At 38.5% G+C, this 16,132-nt stretch overlaps 1 protein-coding gene across 15 annotated transcripts in view; it reads left to right on the forward strand.

The window, feature by feature from the left end:
- Window positions 1-16,132, forward strand: part of BICD1 (BICD cargo adaptor 1) — a 206,231-nt gene that overhangs the window by 177,307 nt on the left and 12,792 nt on the right. For 7 of the 15 annotated variants that reach the window (XM_081821449.1, XM_081821450.1, XM_081821454.1 and 4 more), the window contains one exon: window positions 12,738-12,813. The exons of 5 other annotated variants lie outside the window; for them this stretch is intronic. In XM_081821449.1, the coding sequence (XP_081677575.1) occupies window positions 12,738-12,813 (76 nt within the window). Of the gene's footprint in view, window positions 1-12,727; window positions 12,814-16,132 lie in introns of those variants that run through there. 3 more of the 15 variants (XR_014145651.1, XR_014145653.1, XM_081821458.1) reach the window with 3 other exon arrangements.

The raw sequence follows: 16,132 nt of genomic DNA on the forward strand, positions 1-16,132 counted from the left end.
CTGAGGCCTTAACAGACAGTTGGGGAATGGACCTTTCTACGTGCTAACCCTGGCTTCAGTGGCCTTCCTGAACTCTGAGCAAGTTGGTCAGGGTCTGAAGGAGCAGCCTGAGTTCTGCTGTGAGCATGGTGCAAATGACGGGTAGTTGTAATGCTCATGGAAAGGCTACCCTTGCTACTTGTTCCTTTGTTTTATTTATTTTTTTTAAAGATTTTATTTATTTATTTGAGAGAGAGAGAGAGAGCACATGAGAGGGGGAGGGCCAGAGGGAGAAGCAGACTCCCTGCTGAGCAGGGAGCCCGATGCGGGACTCGATCCCGGGACTCCAGGATCATGACCTGAGCCGAAGACAGTCGCTTAACCGACTGAGCCACTCAGGCGCCCCCCCCGCTTTTTTTATTTTATTTTATTTATTTGAAAGAGAGAGAATGAGAGAGCGTGAGAGGGGGAGAGTCAGAGGGAGAAGCAGACTTCCTGCCGAGCAGGGAGCCTGATGCTGGACTCGATCCCGGGACTCCAGGATCATGACCTGAGCCGAAGGCAGTCGCTTAACCAACTGAGCCACCCAGGCGCCCTGTTCCTTTGTTTTAAACGATGTAGTGGAAATGTAGTTCCATAGCACTTGCACCTAGACTACTTAAAGTGACCTAGTAATTAAACTTGTACAGCTAAGCAAGCAGAAAAGATTCACAGAGCACTGTATTCATTGCATAACAATGGCTCCATTGTTATCCAGCCACCCTGTATGTCCCTTCTTCTACACACCCCTCTTCAGTCATCTGTTGATGCTTGTTTGGTTTCCTTGGCTGTTTCCCCAGTGTATTGTGCCTGAAATTATGAGAGGAAAAAGGAAAAGCACAACTCAAAACAGCTGCTTTATTCCTTTCTATTGTTTCCTTTTAAAAGAAGTAAAGTCATAAAGATGTCCTATAACTCTTAATTTTACTGTCCTTTAATTGTCGCCTCTCAGCCAAAAACAGTCATTGATATGTTCTCCATATCACAAGTCTTAAGTTTTTAGGAACTGTACATGTAAAAGCCAAGTTTATTTCAGTTTTGCTCATTATTGGACTCTGGGGATTTTCTTTTTCTTCTTTTGGTGTATAGGTTATGTCACTTCCATGTGTCCAGACCATAAATCAGATCTCCTTCTGAAGGACTGCTTTTCAAGCTGGCCCCTCATGTAACTGAATTAGTGCATGAAGGTTCTCAAGAGATGGACTAGATTAGACTGTTACACTTAAAATAGTTGAAAGAAACAATTCTAATGTCATATATTTGCACTGATAGGTTTATATGAAAATATGTATGTTTATTTTGCAGGACACTGATTTAGAGCAGGACTGTTACTTTAGCTAAACCTACTTTTAGTGGATATAAAATTGTTGCTTTTTTTTTTAGTTGAAGGGGAAAAACTTTCCTCATGTTAAGGACTTTTTTGCTGCCTGATGCTGTTCATCTAGTCCATTTTTTGCTCTAACCTGAGCCTTGCCTCCCAATTCTTCATTGCACATAAGAGTATGTCTTACTACAAATAGAATCAGTCTGTGATCAGTTTGGATCATAAGATCTGAAATTCGAAGTTTAGAGTAGGAGGGGGTGCTCTGGTACAGACATCCCATTGAGGATGCTGCTGAGTGCACCTTGTGTACCTATTTCTGGCCATCCAGGTGGTCCTGGCTCTACCTCTATTCATATGTCCTTAAAAAAACAAGGATAGGATAGTCACTTACTCTAAGTAGGTATTTATGGAGTAAGCCATTATGTAATGACAATAGAATCAGTTAAACATAAATTTTTTTCTCTTTTTATGCACTACTTGACATCAAAAGCAAAAAGAGGTAAGTTGGCTATAAACCTGTAGGTGAACCTTATTTTCTTTAATAGAATTATTCCTGAGTAGCTTTGCTTCAAATAAGTTTCTATAAATCACATACTTTTACATTAGGAAGCTTATCTTTGTAAATTCTTATTCTTTTCTTTGAAAAATGAATAAGCACCTTCTGTAAACTTGGATTTTAAAAATATTTAGTATTTAAATATATTGCTTTTCCTTTAACTGAGTTATACTTATGGTTTAATTTGCTTGTGAGGACATAGTGTATTTTGTAACACTTGATTTAGTTTGGGGGTCTCTGAAATGTTCTCCCCCCCCAATATGGATTACATAAGTATTTCTTCTTTTCTAAGAAAAGTAAAAAAAAAAAAAGCCAAGAAACCACTGGCATTGATGAAAATCTGTAATTTTCAGATCCATCGCTTTACAGAAGAGGAAACCCTGAACCTCTCAGAATATTTTCTAGTGTTGGTTTTTTTTTTTTAATGATGAAAAAAAGTATTAAATAAGAAAATCAAACACATTTCACTGAGTGGTGTGTCCTATATTTTTCTTTGGGGGATATGTTTTTTACAATGGATCTTTTTAGTGGGTTTTTGGTTGTAGTTTGTTTAACTTAATTTCTCTTTTGTGTCTTTCTGATGATGAAATTAATTCTGACACTTCAAAGGTATAGCTGGTCTTCATCTGCTACGTGCTATTTTTGACTTTGCTGAATGAGAACAGACCATCATACCACCTTGAGTTAACGCTGTGCCAGCTGACACTGTTCTTGGGAAGGTCATTTCTGAACAAAAGGCTGTTTTTGAAAAGGTGTTTAACTGATGTAAGAATCTGGCAGCAAAATGTACTTTTACCTCTTGGTGCCACTGTATTTTATCCCCCGCCCCCCAAATTTATCTTCTGTCTTCCTACCGTAGGCAGTTGATTCCACACACGCTCATGGTTTCATTGTACCTTGTTCAGGAGCAGAAAGTTGACTTCACTGCAGGGCATTTGTATATTTCTCTTTTGCAAGGTTTGAAATAAAAAGTAGATTGTGAATATTGCTTTGTTTTATCAGCTAGTCATATGTTATCCATCAGGACAGCAAATGGAAAGCTGGGTAAAAGTTTTTGTCTAATTTATAATGACTGAAAGGTCTAAAAATGCTCCCTCTTCTTCTTCGCAAGTCATGCTCTGATTCTACATCATTGAAGACCATTTTAATGCTTGTCACCAAAATGTGATAAACTATATGCAGTTGTCATTTGTATGAAGGCAGAGCCAGATGTTTTTTAAGATTTGTTATCAGGTCATGTTTTTGCATTGTCTACATTGAATTGTTTTCTATGTATTTCAACAATTCTGTCTTTACTGTTCTTTGGAAAATTTTAATGAATAATGATTGTTTCTGACTATCAAGGGTATAAACCTGTAACGGAATTTGCTGTGTTAAACACTGATGGAAAGATAAGGCGGAAGTATCTGGTGACATGAATTAGTAGATTACACTCCTGGGTAGTCAGAAATAAGGCCATTGTCTTATCTGTGGATACTTTCAGAGAAACTAATGTATTAACAGGATATGTCATATGTTTGGCAAAAAGGAATGAGATAGCCAACTCTATGTGTTTGATTATAAAATGCTAAAAGTTGTTCACAGCTCTCCATTTTTATTAGTGTCAATGTACCATTAAGTTCATCATTAGATTTTTAAAAAAATATTTCAACTTTTCCTGATTACTGTTTATATTTATGTCGATGCTTCTATCTCATGCTCTCCTTATTATTTTTCTTTATAAAATGTTCCTACTTTAAATATTTCTTATTTTTTTCCTAAATTCTCTACTCTGTATGTATGTTGTTTTTTTTTTTCAGTTTATGTGTATAGGCATCCATAGGAGTACTTAAGTGTTCAAGATGTTACTATTAGGAGAATGTATTTTGATGCTTCTTACCATTAACTTTTCTGTTAATTCACTAACACACTATTAATCATTTTGTAGATTTAGTGAGGAATAATCCAGTACTGGTGTTATTTGGCACACTTTAAATAATGGCAATTAAAATTATTTTCAAGATTTATACATCAAAGTCTTACAATTATAGAGAAGAATAATTAATCACTGAATGTTACTAAATTAACTTTAAAACCTTTATCAGATAGTATTTCCTCTTTCTTATTTCTTCTATTAGAAAGATATTATGTTAGCAATGCCTAATTGTAAATTCTCCCTTCTTCAAATGGGTCCATCAAACAATACATTAATAAAGTACTAATAAACAAATCCAAGGATGCTTTAGGGAGGCTGAAATAACTATATTAGCAAGTATTTTTCACCACATGCATCCCCAAGCAAACTCTTGTGGGAAAACAAAGAATTATAAGGCAGGGTCCTCCCTACTCTGAACCACATAGAGTGATGGAGGAGATTAGATATACCGCAAGGACAGCAGTGGTCAAAGCTGTATGCAGAAATGTTGAAGGAGATGCAATAAGTGCTAAAGGAGTTTAGGGAAAGCAGACACTTCCTCCTGGGTGGTTGGGAATAAAGATGAAATCTTTTAGTTCTGAATAGTCCAAGAGAAGAGCATTTCAGATGAATGTAATGATAGGGGCAAAAAATATATATCATTGTCAAAATGATTTCGTCATATGGTCTATCTTGGCTTTTTAAATTTCATTGTTGTCAATAGCATTTACTTTGTTTCTTGAAGCTGAAAACCTCAAGGTCACCTTGACTCCTCCCCTTAGTCCCTCATGTGTAATCAATCACCAGTTCCTGTCAACAGACCCTGGGCTACATGCTTTCACAGGCATTCTCTCACCTGGTCTGCAAAGTACTATTTAATGTCCTCACTTAACAGAAAAACTGAGGCTCAGAACTTTTAAGTCACTTTTTTGGTGTCCCTCAGCTCCTGTTCGGTGGAGCCAGGGATCTAAACACCAAAGTCTCTCTGATGGACTCTAAATTTCATGCTGACATGAAGGAAAGTTGAGCACAGGGGAGAGAGAATGGGAATGAAGAGGAAGATGAGGAGACCACAGAGAATTGCTACATCCTTGGAAGATGGAAGAAAATTATTGTGAGATACCTATTATCCATTCCCAAGGATTGATGTGTAAGGCCCTCACTTAAGAGCTGGGTGTATGTATAAGTATGTCAGTAGCTAATTATGGGGAGCACCTTTGTGCTATTATTTGCAAATATCCAGAACTCCTGAGTTTGGGAGGCTTTTCTTTAATAATTTGCATTTTTTCTGTCTCCAGTGCACAGAAATGTGTATTTTTTTTTAAGATTTTTTTTTTTTTTTTGAGAGAGAGAGAGTGAGAGAGAGCACAAGTGGGGAGGAGAAAAAGAAGCAGACTCCCCACTGAGCAGGGAGCCCGATGCAGGGCTTAATCCCAGCACCCTTTGATTATGACCTGAGCCAAAGGCAGATACTTAACCGACTGAGCCACCCAGGCGCCCCTAGAAATGTGTATTTTCTATCAATGACTCAAATCTCATATTCTATCATCAGTTTAGTTTTCCCCAGTAAAATGTATTTAGTTGTCCCAACCCTTAGAATGCTTAAAGTTTAGAAAAATAAGGAGAACTTTGGCTGTTCTTAGATTACTTAGACTTGAGAGGTACTGTTAGCAGAGTAAGAGGTAAGAGACGGGGTGACAATTGCTTCCACTTTGGAGCAAGTACAAAGGCTCCATATTAGTTTGTGAGGGCTGCCAGAGCAAAAGACCGCAGACTGAGGGGCTTCAACCATCCACATTTGCTTATTCATAGTTCTAGAAGCTGGAAGTCCAAGATCAAGGTTGGGCAGGTTTGGTTTCTCCTGAGGCCTCTCCCCCTGATGTGTAGATGGCCACCTTCTCCCTGAGTCCCCACATGGCCTGTGTAAAGCCATCCCTGGTGTTTCCGTGTTCTAACTCTTCTAATCCCGTCTGCTCATAAGGCTATCTATCAATCAGGCTGGATTAGGGCCCACCCTAACACAGCGACATTTTCACTTAATTACCTCTTTAAATATCCTATCTTCAAATGTAGTTACATTCTGAGGTAGTGGTAGAGTTTCCAACATATGAATTTGGGGTGACAAAATTTAGTCCATTATAGGCTCCATGGGGCATTCCACTGGTCTCGTGTTCTCATTTGCCACTCTCTCCACGGGCCCTAAGAAAATCACTTAACCCTTCTGATCCTCAGTGTTCTGACCTCTAAAATGAGGATTATGACAACCAAACTCAGTTGAGTTTTGTGAGCACAAAAAAGCTTTTGTTCACTATAAAAATCATAAAGAAGGTAACCCTGCACAAATTCCTTAACCTCCCTAGGTCTCAGTTTCTCATTTCTTTTTTTTTTTTTTAAGATTTTATTTATTTATTTGAGAGAGAGAATGAGATAGAGGGAGAGAGCATGAGAGGGGGGAGGGTCAGAGAGAGAAGCAGACTCCCTGCCGAGCAGGGAGCCCGATGCGGGACTCGACCCCGGGACTCCAGGATCATGACCTGAGCCAAAGGCAGTCGCTTAACCAACTGAGCCACCCAGGCGCCCCAGTTTCTCATTTCTAAAATAAAAATAAAACCTATCTCTTTAAGTTTTTTTTAAGGATTAAAGAGCTGTGGCATATAAACTGTTTAGTCTAATGTCTGCAGAGATACAGCACTTAATAAATATTACATGTTACTATTATTTCTCATCCTTTCCTCTTCTGCCAGCTCTTCCATTTCTGTCATTGCTGAAATCCCAATTAGCAAATAGTTTGGAAGATATGACCAGGTGTGTAGAAAGAAGAAAGAGGGATATCCTTTCATCTCCCTTAAGGACACAAAAGAGGATGTCTTCTATGCTTTGATCATTAACTAGGGAGTTATTGTAGGACAATCCATAACCATTTCTGTCAACCTTCTGTTTAATAACTTTCATCATTAAACATTCTTGCTTTTCTGCTGCTAATCATCTGTCCTCATTGAAAGGTCCTTAATGAATATCGACCATTTAGTTCAATGAGGTAAGATATTTGTTCCAAAGTGATATCTATTTGCAAATAACAGCCATGTCATTATTATATGACAGCAGTTGTTTAAGTGGGTGAATTTAATTACTGAACCTATCTTTCTTTAACAATCTTGGAAATAGTACACCACGTTAACAGAGATATTAACTGTCTCACCAAGAGCCATGTTTGCTGTTTGTATCATGAGTTTTCATTTTTTCCACCAATTTTTGAAATATATGGGTTGCCATTTTTAAATGAGAAGGGGAAAAAAAGGAAAACACACATGCCTTTCCTCCTCACTTTTCTTGTTGAAGGAAAGATGCAAAAAAATCATGGCCTTACGAAAGATAGAGGAAAAGGTGCCCAGGGAGAAATAGAATATGGAAGTGAGCAGATGAATTCCTACATGGATCAGAGGAGGAAATGTGGAAATAGAGTTTTTATACAGTGGAAAAGAAAGACGTTCTCTAACCTGTCGACCAACAACCTTGAGGTTGATCCTAGGCAAATTTCTGGAAGTGAATGGGTTTCATATGCTCAATATAGAATAAGGATTACTAATAGCCAGCATGAGTTCATCAAGAATGACTTACGCTAGACTTACTTTCATTCTCTATCTCGTAAGATCAGGGAAAGTGGTAACATAATATACCTGAATTTTGGCAAACAAGTAACCAGGTATTTTATAATATTTTTTAGACAAACAGATAAAATTCTAGATGATGATGTAATTGTTTGGGTCTATAACTGGTTGAATGACATCTTCAAAGGGCCCAAATTCATAGATGGATATTTAGCCTGACGCCATTATTAGTTACTAATCTTAGATAAAGATGAAGATATTAAGGTCATGATTATGACATTTTATGATTTGAGGGAGAAATAAGAGGGAGAGGAAGTTGATATGCTAGATTACAGAATAGGATCTAAAAAATGCACAGGTAGAAAAAGGTGAGACTTACTAGAGATAAATAAAAAGTTGAAAGTATGTGAGGGACGCCTGGCTGGCTCAATCAGAGGAGCGTGAAACTCTTGATCTCAGGATCATGGGTTCAAGCCCCACGTTGGGTGTAGAGATTGCTTAAATAAATAAAAAAAAATTTTTTAAGTATGTGAAATACTGCATTGGGATTCCAGACACCCCAAGTACAGGATGGAGGAAGCATGACTTGATAGCACCATCTGTAGCCAAAGTAAGCTCATATGAAACAGCAGTGGGGCATGGCTGCCAAAAAAAATATTGCCATGCAGGCTTCTGCTCTTTTAACAGAATGGGGATATCTCACATGAGGCAAGATTGCCACTCCACTCCACCAATCACATCTTATCCCACATGATTTCCTTTCAGAACACCTCATTTTTAGAAGATTGTTGCACACACCTGGAACATGGTCAAAGAGCAAGGAGGAGAGCAAGCGAAGTTGAAAACGTGTCCTGTGAGAAAGAACTTGCATTATTTGGCCTGAGGAAAACTCAGGGGACAGAGAGAGTTTTCACAGAAAGTGTGTAGCACCTGGGGAGTTTGTGGTCATGAGGGAAGGTAGGGATGCTCATGAAACGGTCGGGAGGCATTAGTTCTGAGGTCTGGAAAACCAGGGGTTGCAGTGCTGGCCATTCTGTAGGAGACTGTTTGCCACAGAGCTGCTGCGCTACTTCCCACAGAGCGTCTGGGGACCAAGGAAGCCGTTCATGCAGCCGCACAACTGCCGGGTGTGGTCTCCACAGAGGAGCTTTCACTGACAGGGTCCTCACCCACCTCTCAGCACTGGCAGCTGAGCCCAGCGTGAAACCCAAGCACAGAGGGGTTCCCTGCCTCCTTCCACCTGAGGCTCTCCCTCCCTCCCCAAACAGCCACCAGTGGGCTCAAGGGACTTTCTAAGGCATTGGCTTTTAGAAAATCGGTAAATTTTCTAAATTGCTGTAGGAGCAATTTAGACCCTATGACCAGACTTTCTCTCCCTATTCATTAATTTATAGAAATGGAATAATATCCCATTCTTGTACCCTTTGCCTTGCTTTGTGGTTTTGAGGTAACTGGGCGCCTTCAAATTACTCTCCCAACTGTGTGGTGAAGTTCTTATTTATGTTTCTTTGACTCTATGACCCTGATATTTTCTAGAGGTAGCTGGTGTCAATTTGAGAGCCAGCCAGAGTAGTGAGTAGAAAATAGGCCTCAGCAACAGAGAAGTCTGACTTTAAATCCTTGCTCTGCCACTTCCTAGCAGTGTGACTATGGGTGAGTTAATATATATGGTGACTGTGTATTAATTTAATCAGTGAATATTTGTGGAGCACCTCCTATGATGCCAACTTTGTATTTGTTTCTGGTGCCATGAAAAATGTTAAAGGAAAAAAATAGCCTCAGGGTGTATGAGATTTTGATAGAGTCCCATATATCAGAAATATTTATTTTCTTGTGGTAGGAATAGTGAAAATAATACCTCTGGAGTGTTGCTAAGACTTAAAACAGGGCTAATATAAAGTTCCTAAGAGAAATTACATCATGTTGATTCAGCAAATAATTTCCTTCCTTCTTTCTCCTTCCTTTTTTTACCTTCCTTTCTAGTTGGCTTTTGTTTATGGAGGAATGCCATACATGGGTACTCTTCATGTGTATGTTAGTACAGACCTATAGATGCTTTAAGCTGTCATATCCCTTATTCATGTGCCCTGGAGACACTAGCAATCTCTTGAGTATGCTCTGACATTTCTCAGGCCTGTAACCTTATGAATGTACAGTGTTATCTAATGCAGTTCTGAGCATTTCAAAAAACTTTATGATGAAATATTTTATTACTATTAGTAGAGACCATAAGCCATGTAGAGTTGCAAAGAAGTTCTTTGGCTAACTTGTGTTTTTAGGCATTAGCCTAGATGTTACAACCTCCAGGAAGCATTCCCTGACCACTTAGATTAGGTTAAGTGTTTCTGCTCTGAGGTCCCTACATTTCCCTATCATGGAAAGCAGTGCAGTGATATGTCTGTAAATTCAATCCAGCCTTTGGATCATACAATTCTGGATTCAAATCCAGATCCATCTCTTAGCAGTCTTTGGCTAGTTACTTAACCTAAGTCCCCCTTTATCTCATCCATCAACTGCGACTCATAGAACAGGGTTCTAGGAGAGCATGCAGGTTAAGTGCCTACACAGTGCCTGGCACATGGGGAGCATGAGCATACCATCATCATCATCATCATCATGACATTTTATTGTAATTGCTGGTTGAATATGATTGTCTTACCCAATTGGCCAGGGACCATATCTTCTCTGTTTTCCCTTTGTCCCCAATGCCTAACAGTTTTGAACACATACGAAGAGCTTAGTAACTTGATTGTCGAATAGTGTTCTGGTGGCCCAGATGACAACAGTGGTTGCTGGGGTTCGTTAATGAGTCGTGCTTGGGTCACATAAATGTCATCTTTTATGTCCTCAAATGTAATGACACGAGGCCTAGCTCCTTCAAAAGTGAGTCCACCCCAGCATAGATCCTGGAAAGAGCAGGGAAGATTATGTAGAGCCCACAGCATCTGGGGGGGAGCTGGGAAGGATTTTCCCAATCTCCCAATTCACTTCTTTCATTTTACAAAGTATATGCTAATACATATCCACTGCTCAGTTGGGTTAGATTTGTATGTAACTGGAGGGCTATTAACCTGAGAAGAGAGATTTAGAAGACAGCTGAGTCAGAGCAATACAGCTATTTTTCAAATTTTATTTTTTTCATCTGTCACCATCTTATCTGTAGAATTTGCTTTTTATCCTTTAAAGATAACACTTAGCTAGGTACTTATAAATAACAAGTACAAAATAATAATAATAATTAGCCCAGAGGTGATGTTACTTCTAAAGGAGAAAAATTCGATATTCACTACAAATATCAGGAATATCCACCACTTATTAAACAGTTCATTAAGGGAGTACACTGTGGTCCTGCTCACCTGCTTTCTAAATTTCATCACAGAGCATGTTTTGAATGAATAATAATCTATAACTGCATTAGCAAAAAAACATTTCTAATGTAAGTGAGATATGGAAAAAAATTTAAACCATGTAAGTACTCGAATTACTCTAATTCTAAGGCTTGTCATTCCTTAGAGGCCAAAATTTTGCTATAGGAGCGCTTCATTTATACCTTCCTGGAAATGGAAGCCCTGAGGCCAAATTCCAGAGTGGTTTTCCAAGTGCTCATTTTCATTTACATCCATTGTATTTACCCAAATACACCATAGGAGGGCAGCAGTCTCCTGGTTAACTTAAAACTTCATGTCTGCTGACCATCTCAAAATCATTATCTGAATGAGTCCAAGACATCCCCAAATTATCGCTGAGATAGGAAAGCTTTTGGAAAAGATAAAGGAATTCATTAAGACTCTGAGTTTCTACAAAAAGGAATCATTGAGCTAATCAAGCTGCAAAATGAGAAGACAAAGAGTTAAAGGAAAAAAAATAAAGAATTCCCCAAAGTGGAGAAAATGGAAATACTTGTTACATTTGAAGGACTTTTACTGAGTGTGATAATCTGAACATCAGCTACGAATGAGAAGCAGATCTCGTTCCTATTAATAAGTAATAATTAATAAGCTACTCTGCAACAAAAACCACCTATGAAAGGCTCCCTTCAGTAAGGATGTTCTCTTGAATGAACGCAAATCAAGCCTGTCTACTTTACATCACAGACAGCTTTAGTGTGTTTTCAATGTTATAAGCAAAAGCATCAGCAGTTTTCATGAATTTTGGTATTCTGGAATTATATAGTCAGGTTTTGCTGTGATGAAAATATACTGGCTTTAGAACAAGTGATACTTAGATACAGGCCTGTGAATGTAAATTTCAGTAGAGCTTCAGTAATTCAAGCCTATAAATCCAGGTTTTATGATAATTTGGCTTTAGTATTATCTATATAACAAATACGGAAAGAAATTTGCTAAGCAAATACTTGGTCTAAGCACTTAGCGAGAGGACATGCTGCAGTTACTTGAGAGTAATTGAATTTTCAAGTCTGACTCTAATTTTAACTTTTTTGCAGAAGCTTTTTACGGAAATATAACGTATGCATTTCTAACCAGCTTCTCAGTTGACTCTAGTATAGTCAGCCTAGTACCAATAAACAGACTGTTCTTTGATTAGTTTAGAACACTCAGCACATGGTCTTTCTTGCAGTAGGTGGTTAACATAACTGATCAGCTAAAACATGGAGTTTTATTAGGTAGCATTTTGTGAACCTATTATGAGTTACATTATGTGACTTTAAAATGGCAAAAATATAACAAAAATAGATTTCCCATTCAGCTTAGCTTTCTCCATCAGTCCAAGTTAGTAACAATTTACTATATAATAAGCATTCTAATATTTCTGCTAATAAATCTTGCTTTTGATTAATAAAATTTTCAGAAAACTGTGAAGATGATTTCTTTCTCTGGTATCTCGTTAATCATGGAAAATATTGTATTTCATGCTTGCTTTTTTCAATGTACCTATGGGATTGACAATATGCCCATATGTCCTGACAATAAAGGCAGTTATCTGAATATATTCCATTTGGAAAAGCAGGTCTAAGTAGCATATTCCATTTTGGAAAAGCAGATCTAAGTGCTAAGCAAGTAACTGCCATCATGTTCAAGTTCAGAACTTGAAGAACTTTCATTTTTAGATGTATCCAGATACCAAATGTGAATGGCCACATATATTCTAATGTACTTGAGAAACCCCACTACCAATTTTGTATCACTGATTTTTAAATACTGTATTTAATTAAGAAAAACGTCTTTTCTATTGGCATCATTCAGGGGGAAATAAAATGTCAGATGTTTCTATATGAATGCACATTCCTCACTAAATCTCTCAGGCGACTGCTTTAGTTACTAACACGATGCTCTGTCATCTCTTTGTATATATGTCTAATTTATCAGTTTCTTGTAGATTGTCAGCAGCCTGCTGCCTCTGTACCGCCACAGTGCTCACAACTAGCCGGGAGGCAAGACTGCCCAACTGTCAGGTAAATTCAGACGTCCTTTCTCTTCTCACCCAGCTGCATGTCAGATCCATGGATCCCAAGCTCTCCTTTCCAACACCATGACTTCCTATCCATAATTATATTTGCTACATTTTATCTTAAATATGGGCTATGCTAACATACACCGGATACCTGAAGTCTACACGTGCTCCGTGGAAATGCAAGAGAGCTAGAGTTTATTTTACTGGCCGCTAGTGGGTAGACCAGGGGCTGCCTTCATCTCCCTTGTGTGAATAAATGCTAGGATTAGTGCAGTGATTCATTACCTTCCAAAATATAAAACCTGGAATTGTTAGGATGTTTGCCCTACTTTTTCTTTTGCTTGTCTTTTGTCCTTAGAATATAGTTCTCAGACAAATAAGCAGTAAGAATAGAATGCATATCTCATGAATGTGTTTCTCTTTTGTCTCCACTCACTATCCTCATTAAAACTGAATTTGAAGGCTGGAGAAAAATTTATAATTGACATTTTAAAAGAATATTTGCAGTGATAGTGCCCTTTATGTGAGATTAACTGAAGAATCTTAAAGGCAGCTTTATGTACTCCCCATACACTAAACTGGACACTTGTTGACAATTTCTATTCCAATGAAAGCTTTACAAACCCGTCATGAATTTACCTCCATGTGGGTGAACTCGCACTCAGCATCAGAGCACTGCCCTCCCCCCCTACCCCCCCCAGGACTTTCCATCTTTGTGTAATACTTCATCTCCAGTTATTTGGCCTCTGATGGTATGAAGTTTTTATAGTCTGTAGCTTTTATAGTCTACTTATTGTTCTTTCTGTATTTTAATGAATGTGTTACTTTTCTACCAGGGCAAGGCTGTTTTTGAGTAGGGGCCGGCCTAGATATATTTCCACGTACGTCAGGAATTGATGTCAGGAGCAGGCTGCATGTGGTCATGGTTATAGCCAGGAGCCCCCATGTGACCTGGTCTCAGAGGGGATTATGCAGCCAGTTGCAGGAGGGAGACAAGGAGTTAGCAGGAGAAGGTACATGATTAAAGAAGTCCCAAACCAGCATCTCCCTACTGATGTCTAATCTGCCAACAGGATTCCAGCCGCAGAGTTTTTACTTCAGGAATGTTCTTTGCTAACATACGAATGCCATCTTATTACAGCCGCCAGCTGTAGGGTCATTTTAATTATGTAAATAACTGAATATGATGATAAATGTTCAGACCCATCCTAGTGAGACCCAGTGTGTGCAGTGGTGAAGAACATGGGGGTCCTAACCCACAGTCCGTTCTCCATCAAGCACCCCACTCCCCCAGGGCCTGGGACAGTGCCAGGCACGCAACCAATGTTCAGCACCTGCTGATTACAGGTATGAGTGAATGAGCTCTGGAGGCAGATGGCTTGGGTTGAAATCCCACCTCTACCCCCTGCTAGTTGTGTAATCGTGGAAAGTTGCTTTTGCTGGCAAAGATTCTCTGTGTGTGTGTGTGTGGTTTTTGTTTGTTTGTTTTTTGGGTTTTTTTGTTTTTACTTGTAAAGTAGGGAAGAGAATAGTTTTGAGGGATTCAGTGTGGCACAGGCCTGATGCATAGGGTGCTCTCGATGTGTTACTATTACTAACCATTCTCAGTACCTAACTGTTCCTCAAGGCAAAGGTCTGTGGCCTCTTTCATAACTTCTCTAATTTGCTTGGGGCAAGAGTGGAGAAGCCTACTTCTTTAAGTGTTTCAATTAGGTAAGGAGTGGAAAGGCTAGTGGGGAAATTTTTTAAGTTTAATTTTATTTCACCTTGTTTTTTTTATTTTTAGGAACTGGTTTGACTAAACGGTTACCTGCCCCAGTTCTGTATCTTCTGAACTCACAGAATTTAGGTTGCTTGCTATACCTTCACAGGGATGATTTACTTTAAAGAAAAGCAATTTAATGAATTACAAATGTTTCTAGTTTCTACCCATGTGAATACAGCATAGGCCAGGTTCTGCGGTCCCCACAGAGAAATGATAAAATCCATATAGACCTAAAAAAACTCCTTTTCATAGTCCCTGGGATTATGATTGGCTTCCTTCCCACCCACACCTCTGCCAAATGGATCGAATTTAATGCCCTCACAGTTCTTGTCACTTCTTGGTGGCAGAAAAGTTAATAGCCAACATTGGAGTTCTTACCGTGTACATGACATGTGTTCAGTTCTTTACACTTATTCATCATTACAACTCCCAGAAGGTAGGAACAGTTATCACACCCATTTTTAAACCAGGAAACTGAGGAGGAGTGGGAGGTAACGTAACTTCTCCAGGGTCACCCATCCCGAAAACAATTGAGCCCATCGAGTCTGGCACACATTGTCCTAACCACCACTGTACCACCAGGAGACGCTCCCCGATTTTCATTATGCTGTGAGGAGCATAGGCAGAGAGAATTTAAATCACTTGTGTTGACCCTGTATCCCAGCATTGAAAAGGAAGGAATGTTTACTTAATGAGAAACACGAGAAATAAAACATGCTCACGATGTTGAGTAACTTTAGATCAGTGTTCTCTATCTTTGTTTCTCACATAAAAATTGTTTTATACTTCCTTCAGCTTACAAATGTTCAAATAACTTTTTAGGTGTAGGGTTTTGAATACATGAGCATTTCCCTCATATTTTCCATATATGCTTCTTACAGACTGATTTCGTTGTAAAACTAAATTATTAAAGTTGATCATAGATAATCATAATGTGAAGGGAATGCCCAACATGTGCAGCCTTGGGTGTAATATTTAAATATACGGAGATGTTTGGGATTTAGCACTTCAGTCCCCTTCTATCAGGGAGTTGCTTACTGCGACAACAAAAGAAACTTTCTGAAGAAATATCCATTTTTACATCTTAGTAACAGTTTCCTAAGCCTACTGTTTTCAACATGATCTACCTACAAAAAGTAGGTTCTTAAATGGTAAAGGTTGAGTAACAAGTGGGTTCCTGAAGGCGGTTAGCGATCAGAACTGAATACAGCCTGTACCTGAAATAATTAGAACTTATCAAATATTTACATCTAAGAAATAATTTCTTAACCGGTAAGCCAAGAACATGTTTCTGTCTTAATATATGTAGTGTATGGCATTTTATGCAAATGTAAAATAGAAGTAGTATCATATGAAGTATTTATGAAAATCTGAAATAATGTAAGAAATCTGAAATAATGAACACATTTTTAAATCATCATGAATATAATGTGATGGTGTTGGGCCAAGTGAGCTATAACTTGTGGCTCAGCTGGTCGAGCAGAAATGCTTGTCTTCTTCCAGAAACGAAAATCGTACTGTATGTTAACTAAGAAAGAAAAAAAGAAAAGAAATG

Source organism: Leptonychotes weddellii, chromosome 5 (genome assembly GCF_054177405.1).
Source record: "Leptonychotes weddellii isolate Sample4059 chromosome 5, ASM5417740v2, whole genome shotgun sequence".
In the NCBI taxonomy this organism is placed as follows: Eukaryota; Metazoa; Chordata; class Mammalia; order Carnivora; family Phocidae; genus Leptonychotes; species Leptonychotes weddellii.